This window comes from Alligator mississippiensis, chromosome 3 (genome assembly GCF_030867095.1).
Source record: "Alligator mississippiensis isolate rAllMis1 chromosome 3, rAllMis1, whole genome shotgun sequence".
NCBI classification, from domain to species: domain Eukaryota; kingdom Metazoa; phylum Chordata; order Crocodylia; family Alligatoridae; genus Alligator; species Alligator mississippiensis.
In genome coordinates, this window is record NC_081826.1 from 22930221 (window position 1) to 22939085 (window position 8865).

At 44.9% G+C, this 8865-nt stretch overlaps 1 protein-coding gene across 1 annotated transcript in view; it reads right to left on the reverse strand.

The window, feature by feature from the left end:
• The window catches only part of DEPTOR (DEP domain containing MTOR interacting protein), a 120138-nt gene extending 115371 nt beyond the window's left edge, over positions 1-4767 (reverse strand). The window contains exons 1-2 of the mRNA XM_019495765.2: positions 4705-4767; positions 4501-4594 (exon numbers count right to left, since the gene is read on the reverse strand). Of these exons, the coding sequence (XP_019351310.1) occupies positions 4501-4586 (86 nt within the window). The 5' untranslated portion in view covers positions 4587-4594; positions 4705-4767. The remainder of the gene's footprint in view (positions 1-4500; positions 4595-4704) is intronic.
• Positions 4768-8865: the final 4098 nt, after the last annotated feature.

An 8865-nucleotide genomic window follows, 5' to 3' on the forward strand; every position in this document is an offset into this window, starting at 1 on the left:
GTAAATGAAGCTAATGTGCCATTTTCTAGTAGCAAAAAATACAGGTACTAGATTAACAGTGCATTAGTTATTGCAAGTAGCTCACATGTAGATGCTGACAAGGACCAATTTGATCCCAGTCAGCCCAGGCAGCAGGGGGCCACTACTTCCTGGCTAAGCCCCAGTGCAGGGGAGACCTATACCGGCTGCAGGGGCAGCTATCTCCCCACCACGTGGAAAGTTGGGACTGCTGAGTCCCAGCCACATGGAGACTGGGTCAGGACCTAATGTCTATGTAGCCAGGAGAGCCATCCTTGCTGGGTGGAGATGCTGCCTGCCAGCCACGTGGAGTTCGGGACCAGCCCCTGTACCTCCTTCTACCCAGGGCCAGGCACCCAGGGGAGCCTGGAGCGGGGCAGGAGCAGACACGTACATGTGCGCACCGGAGTGCTTTAGTGAGCCTGAGTTTTCTGAAAAGAAAATTCAGGTGCACTAATTGCATGTGCAGATGTGCCATTTATGTCAGTGACATAAATTTCATGTAGCTGACTATTAGGATATGCATTTGAATGCTAAGGAGGAAACATGGCTGCATTTTCTAAAACTTCATGGATACAACCTAGTCTTTGAAAAGAGCTGAGCCCTCTACACCAGTGGTTCTCAGTCTTTTTAAACTCAAAGCACCCCTTTTTAGACTTGAGGCACTCCTTGGAAAATTCCAGGTCTTCGTTTTCATTCATTTTTTTGACTACAGAAAAATAATACAGTGGTTTTTTCTGTTGCAAAGAACTCAGAAAGACCACAACAGGTCAGAATGTTTTTAATACCATGGACTTATATTTGAAATCTCTAGACTTGTCTTGTGAATCACGTTTTCACACCTAACAGAGATAACATTGCATAGCACTCTGGGACACTCTGAGACACCCACCCTTGAAAGGATCTCAAGGCACCCCACGGTGCTATGGCACCCTAGCTGAGAAATCACTGCTCTATGCTGTTCATTTGGTTCTTTCTTCAAGTGAGAACACTAGCAGCAGTTACCTGTGAAGGAGACTACCAGAGCCTAAAATTTTATTTTAGCTAGTAAAGTTTTGTAGCATGACCTACTACTGCTCAGATATGACAAAGAATCTTTAAATCAACAGTTTATTACAACTATTTTAACTGAGACATGCACACCCCAATTTGATGTAGCACAAAAGTACTATAAATACCTAATATTCAGGCTTTTCACATACCCAAGCAACACCCCACTCATGGTTTCATTTTACTCTGTCACTCTATTGAGTTATGCAGTCCTGAAGTATGTAGCACTTTCTCATATGCACTTTCAGCCCATATGCACACATAATCACCTGTCCCCCTACATCATTCTAAGATCACTAAGAATAGAAATAACGTTTCCCTCAAATAAATGTGCAGATTGGCTATCGTATTTGTCTGTCCTCAAAGCTTCCATCATACTAATGCTTTGATTATGAGACCAAGTAAGTGGTTTATTTAGCATTAATAGTTGTACATTTTCTTGGAAAGGAAAACAAGTCCACTATTAGAAAGGAAAAACAAGTCTACAAAATATATCTACTAGCCAGTTTGCTGCCACAAACTATAAGGCCCTTATTTTCTGGACAAGGTAGAGTTAAATCTGCTCTGTCTCTCAAAAGATCCAAACCCGTGGTTCCCAAACTATAGTACACGGACCCCTGGTGATCCATGGGGCAACTTTGTCCAATAAAAATTTGATTATAACATAGTATGGAGATTTGCCACATGGCCACAAGCTTCAGGGGGCAGCTCCCCCAGAATCGTTCCCACTGCATGGCTACATTGGCAGCTGGTGGCTACCCATCCCCTGCAAGCAGCACGTGGCCCCCCTGCTCCTCCCCGCACAGGTTTCACTGGCAGCATGAGGCCCCCCCGTTGCCTGGGCTGCACTGGTGGCATGTAGACCCCTGCTGTGTGCACTGTGCAGGCAGCGCACAGGACCTAGGCCCTCCCTTGATGCAGGGCAGCATGAGAGGCTGCTGCTGGGGCCTGCAGGCCACAACTTAAATGCTTGTAGGCTGCATATAGCCCATGGGCTACATGTTGGCACCACATAGGCCGCATGAGTCCCACAGGATGCCAGTCTGACAGATCTGATCTGGAAAATGTAGTAAGATATGAGTGTTAACATCAGAGAGGGCAAAATAAAAAGGAAACCTAGGTTAGGCTTTTGTCATTAGATTTAAAAGGGTGGATTTATAGATCTTGATTGACTTCTTAGGACAGAGACAGTCATGATTTTTTGTTTCTGTCAAAATACCATGTACACCAATGGTGCCATTGTCAAATAAGCAGCATACTGCTACCCCAAGTAGCAACATTTACAACCTTCATCTTTTACTGGAACAGTGACAAGCCAATTTTTAAAAAACATTTATGATTAAACTGCAGGCAAGGACCTAGTGGGATTTTAAGGGGTGCCAGGGCACCCAGTTCCCATCACCTAACTTCAACTTCAGGTGCCTCAACACTTAAAAATAGGTCCCTAAACCAACTCCCAAGAAAAAAAATATGCGTACCAGTTTAGGATAGGAAACCTAAAACTGCATGTCAAATCTTCATCTACACTACATTGAGGTCCCTGCTGTGTATTACATATATTACACAATTAACTGGTTAATCGTTCAATAAATTTAGACTAGCCACACATCAAAGTAATACTGGCCACATGTGCAAAGTAATTATCACTCAATTACCTGGTTCATTGCACAAGAAATTTAGACCAGCCACACGTACAAAGCAATTTTATCACGATACAAATCATGTGATAAAATCCAGCTATAAAAAGATAAAAGCTGTAAAATCCAGCTATAAAAAGAGGCAACCAGCTACAAAGTTAGTGCTTGGAAATGTGTAACAGCTCTATAAAAGGTTTCTATCCAGCTTTAAATTGAATGTGTAGCAGGGCCCTGACTTACACCAGTCGAGAATTTCATTGAACATCAGGGAGCTGCTACTAAGCTATGAAAATGTTTTCTGAACCAGCACCATAAAACATTTGAAGACTGAAAAAGAGCCCTAATCTTTCCATTTTTTGAGTATTTTTTAACTGCCCGGGACATATAATAACTTAAAATATAAGCAAATCTTAATCATGATTTTGTGTTACTCTTTAAATAGCCAATTTCCACTGCAATGAAAGCAAGAGACTAGGGGTCTCACATTAGTGGCTCCCAGATCAAGGAACTCTTTCAAGATGAGAAACGGAAGCCAGCAATAACCCAGCATTTAAAAATAATTAGCCGATATTTGCTGAAAACAATTTAAGAAACTGCTGGCAAAATAGTCCTCCCACCCCATTCTGCTTATACCCATACCATGCATTCTCTTTTTCTTCATTGCAACAAGTTATGTAAGCAGTTGGAAAATGAAAGCTTAAAATTTTTCTTCTTTATTGCTGTTCATAATGCATGGGCACAGCATGCTTTCAATACAGCACCAGAAATTAAAAATTAACTGTCTGACTCATGCAATTTTTTTAACAGTTTCTCTGCCATGTACAATCTGAGTCACAGCACTGTGAATTATTTTGGCGGGGATGGGGAAGTTGGGATCAGCTGATTCAAGATAAAAATCTTCTATCATAAAAAAGACCTTTACAGACTCTGTGGTTCCATATTATTCCAAGCGATGGAAGAAAACCTAGATCTTCATGTAGATTTCTTAGACCGTATTGCTCCTATTCTAGCTAAAGCAGTATTTTTAAATATTGCTCTTTTTTTTTTGTTTTGCCTTTTCAAATTCTCTCCATTTCTCCAAAGTCCTGAGACCACCACATCGTCTCAACCCACCTTTGTTTCCGCAGCAGCACTCCCTCCTTTCCTTTCCTCTCCTCTCCTCTCCCTTTCCCACCCTTTGTGTTCAAATGACTGCTCTCTATCTCCCTGCAAGCCCATTCATCGCATCTCACCATGATGGGGTTGGCTGCAGCGCCTGGAAGATGTGCTGGTGCCTCTCTGAAGCGGTGAGTGTCTCAGGTGCCCCCCTGCCTGCCTTGTGCCTCCCTCCACAGACCAGCTACCATACAATGGCCAAAGGACAAGCACCTCAGTAACAGAGCAGAGCAAGCTGCCTCCGGACTGCAGCAGCCCGGGTGGATACCGCAGTCCAGCAGCATCATTTAGCCAACTCCTTCAAGACTTTTTTTTTTTTTTTAATTTCTCCCTGTCGCCCCTTCCTCAAACTGCAAAGCAAAGAGCTGGCAGACCGGGACAAGCCTTCCCCATGGGCACGGCACAGGGAAACCCCTCCTTGCTCTCCAGCCCAGGACAGGGGGCAGAGCAGAGAGGGCTCCGTGACAGCCGCCCGCCCGCCCTCCGGCCGGCCGGCAGGGTCCCCGCTGCCCCCAGCCCGGCACGAGCCCGCGGCCGGGATGCGCCCGGGCGGCCCGGACCTCCCCCGCCTGCCGCCGCCCCGCAGCGCGGGGCTCCCCCGTCCCTCCCCTCCCCTCCCCTCCCTCCCTCCGTCTCCTACCGCAGCTGCTCCCCGGTCAGCAGCACCTCGGCCATGTGCTCCAGCTCGGCCGCCTTCTGCTGCAGGCTGCCCACCGCCGCCTCCATGGCCGGGCCTGGGGCGAAGTGACAGGAGACACGGAGCTCAGCAGCGGCGCAGCCCCCGCCCCGCCCAGCCCAGCCCGGGGTGGGGGCAGCCCGCGCTCCCGGGGCCGCCGCCCCTCACCTGCAGGTCCTCGCGCGCCCCTTCCCCGCACGCTTCTCGCCCGCCCCGCGCCTGGGAGCAACACCCGCTCGGGGCTTCTCGTTTAAGTTATGCTGCGTCCCGGGCACGTAAAAACCGACTCACAAAAAAGAAAGATTATTGCTCTGTGTTACGGGGCTGTCTGGGAAGCCGCTCCTGGCCCTCCCGGTCCATGGGGCAGCTCCCCCACCCCACCCCCTGTGGCTGTCCCTTGGGAGGGGACTTCCCCAGTGAAAAGGGACAGGAAAATACTCCGTACATAGTTCATGGGAACGCTCTTTAGTAGCCTGATGACCTCCAGCTCCATTCCCGCCCGCCCCGGGGGAGCGAACATGGCAGGCCACCGCCTGGGCTCCTTCCCTTTTCACAGTCATAGGCTTGGAGGCCGCAGCGAGCGAGCGAGGCTGGCTGGCTGTATCCAGCACCAGCAAGCCCCGCCATCTGTAAGTGTATTTTATTCCAGCCAGGACACGTTCCAAGGGAATGTTCCTTAGTCCAAGTGACGGGGCCTGTCTACATTGGAGACAGCTTTGGGTGATGGATGTCTGTTTGAAAAAATAACCGAGGACACCCCGTTCCTGTCCAGTATTCACTGTCCAGGATGATGTATGTGTCTTTTTTTGTGTACTACCCAATCTCCAATGTGTCACTGGTCAGCAATGGTAGTTTTTCAAGGGAGAATCTGTGGGACAGTGCTGGACATGTCATGTTAGAGCGCAGACCTCGAAATAAATACAATAAAAACACAAATACACTACAGATATCAGATTCACCCAAAGAACCTTGTCTACAGATGTGTAGAATTCCCGTTACCCTCTAATGGTACATATTGCAAGAGATGAATGTGAGTGGAATTAAGAAAATAGCCCTCACCCATGGACAAGTAACTCAGAACATCTAGTAGAGAATTGGGACATGGAGAGAAGATCTTAGCTGCCCTCCTTCGGGAGGTGACTCAGGGACTGGTAGGCAGTGCTTGGCTTTGTCCCTCCATCATCAACCCTAGGGGCTTGGCTTGGCTTGGCTTGACATGAGTGGACACACAAAATCACAGCCTTGGGGAATATTTAGAATAACTAAGATGAGTTTCAGGGCACTTATGGAACAGATGGAGGTCTGCAGACTGTTTGTATCAGAAATGCGATCTGAATGGTATATTACAAGGTTCTTTGGGTAAATGTGATATCTTTTATTAGACCAACTTATATAGTTGGAAAAAAAAATTTAGCAAGCTTTTGGGTTTAAAAACCCTTCGTCAAGGTGAGGAAGTCTCTGCAGTTGGTGTGTGCTCTTCCTGGATGGAATGAATAGTAAAGAAGCCAGAGGCTGGGCTGGTCCGCATGCAGTCAGTGAAGATTTAAATTGAGGAGTCTGTGGGTGAGAGACAGGCTGGGTTGGGGGGAGAAGGGGGATGAATGTAGCAGTTAAATAGTGGGAGGTAGCTGGGGAGTCAGATGTCAGGCAGGTTATAGTGTGTCATAAGTCCAATGTCTATATTTAGTCCAATGTTTTTTGCATCCAGGAGGTTGATGAAGTGAAGCTCATAGACTCGTCTCTGAGAAGTGTTTTGTAAGTTCCCTTTGAGGATTAGAACCGAGAGGTTGGAGAGAGTGGTTTTCTTGTGAGAAATGTACCCCCACCGGTAATTGGGTATTCTCTGGGTGAATCAGATTCACCCAAAGAACCTTGTCTGCCTATGTCCTTAGACCAACACGGCTACAACCTACACATCTGAAAAGTATAGCTCTCTTGTCTGGTCATGGACTAACTAGTAAGAAACCTAGTATTCTACTGTTCCATTAAAACATGGTGTTGGGCTTTGTTTTTTAAACATGCTTGCCTGTGATTTCTTACAAAGTGATGGTTACAACTATTCATGTGAGTGTTTGTCATTCCAGCTTTGGAGTTGGCCATTGTTTTAAATAGTTTCCTGATTAGATGGCCAGAGCTCCATAAATAGGCAAATGACAGAACAAATTATTAGGGCAGCTCATGGAAGGGATGGCAGTGTACTTTGAGGATAAGAGGTAGCAGCAGATAAACTGGGCTAGGAAATGTTAAAACATTTTTCTTTACTCTTTTACATTGGAAGCATCACAAGCAACTCATACTTTGAAACATCTGGTTCCTTCTTTCTTAAGGGAAACAAACATGCATCAGATCTGTTGGCACGTTAGCTGGCTGTGCATTGTCTGTCCTGTAGCACTAACATAAAACATATTCTTGTGTATATGCACAGACTTATTTGCAAAGAGTGCAGTCATTTACATATGTCTCAACAGCAGGCCTCTAGCTAGGGAGGGCTGAGAAATTACCACATATTGTAAAGTTTTCCCTCCTTTTTTCAAGCTATTTCCCATACACGGCAAATGCACAGCTTATATGCTTTGCTGTTCATTTGTTCCTTTATAACTTTATTAAAACAACATAATTTATCTCTGACAGTGTGATTTAAAATACATCAGGTTTCTAGCCAAGCTGCTTTAGAGGTGTGATAAGCCTCAGGAAATATTAGAAAATTTTCAGACAGAGAAAAATAGCATATATTAAGTTTCTGATTCTTAGAAACTTGTCTGTGGCAGACAACTGGAATTTGTGCTGATTATGCAAAGTTAGATATGAAATTCATCTATTCTACTTCTTACGTTCTTACGCATCATTAGCCTGGTAAGCATTATAGAAACTTAATACTACCTATTCTAGACTTATACTTATGTATTTCTAATTAAGCATGTGGCTTAGTAATTAGTAACAAATCATGCAAAATCATAATTATGGAGATTTTTAAGTAATTGTGAGTATTATCATTTTTTAACATTTCAAAAACCACAATAGAATACACCAGTCCATGGCTTGCTTACTCTCTTGATTACTAGCACTTCCAAAATGCATCCACCAGTTGTCTTCCTTGTCCATTTATCAGTGTTGATTCCAATCTTTCCAACTTGCATAACTAGTTTAAATTACTTGTCCTTGCCACCTCCAAACCAGCATCTCGCATTTCATTTTTTTCCCATTCGCTTTTTTAATTTACGTCTTCACACTCACCCCATGCATATAATGATCTCCCACATCCAGAGGATCAAGAACAGCAACAGAGTTGCTGTCAACAAACAGCTTACCAAATATCTTAGAGTATTTGAGGATTTTGAATGGTAGTTCAAATATGTGTAATTCTGTTTATTTCACTACAAGTTACAATGTTCAACCTGGATAGGCACCATCAGCTTGAAGAACAGCTGCAACCATCTTAGTAGGATGCCAGTCAAGCAGCTGTTGTCATGATACAGAGAATCACAGCTCTGTCTCAAAAAAACATTCTTTAAAGAAAGCTACAAGCTACAGATATAAGCTAGATTTTCAGTTTTGTCACCCTTCTTTACCATGGACCACATCCCATCTTGAATTCACCTTAATGCACAGACTTCTAGTGGCTCAATACTACAAGAAAACACATTGTTACAGTTGCCAGCAATATATGGTCTTTTGCACAAAGTAAATTTTTTCATGTATTTGGGCCAGCATTACAAAGAGAATTCAATAACTCTTAGAACTGCTAGGAACAAAAGTTCTAGTAGAATAATATTCACCAGTGGCTTTTGTTTGTGATTCAAGTTCATGTGCGAGTCATACAGGTTGGATGACTGGACTGTAAGGTGAATAGAAAACTGGCTGGATCATCAAGCTCAAAGGGTAGTAATCAATGGCTCAATATGTTGTTGGCAGCTGTTATCAAGTAGAGCGCTCCAGAGTTCAGTCTTAGAGCCGGTTTTGTTCAATATTTTCATCAACGACCTGGAAGATGGGATGGATTATACACTCAGCAAGTTTGCAGATGATACCAAGCTGAGGGGAGTAGTAGCTACACTGAAGGGAAGGACTAGGATTCAGAGAGGCCTTGACAAATTGGAGGATTGGACCAAAAGAAATCTCATGAGGCTCAGTAAGGACAAGTGCAAAGTCCTGCACTTAGGAGGGAACAATCCCATGTGCCAGTACAGGCTGGGGACCAACTGGCTGGGCAGCAGCTCTGCGGAAAAGGACCTGGGGTTACAGTGCACAGTAAGCTGAATATGAGCCAGCAGTGTGCCCTTGTTGCAAAGAAGGCTAATGGCATACTGGGCTGCATTGGTAGGAGCATTG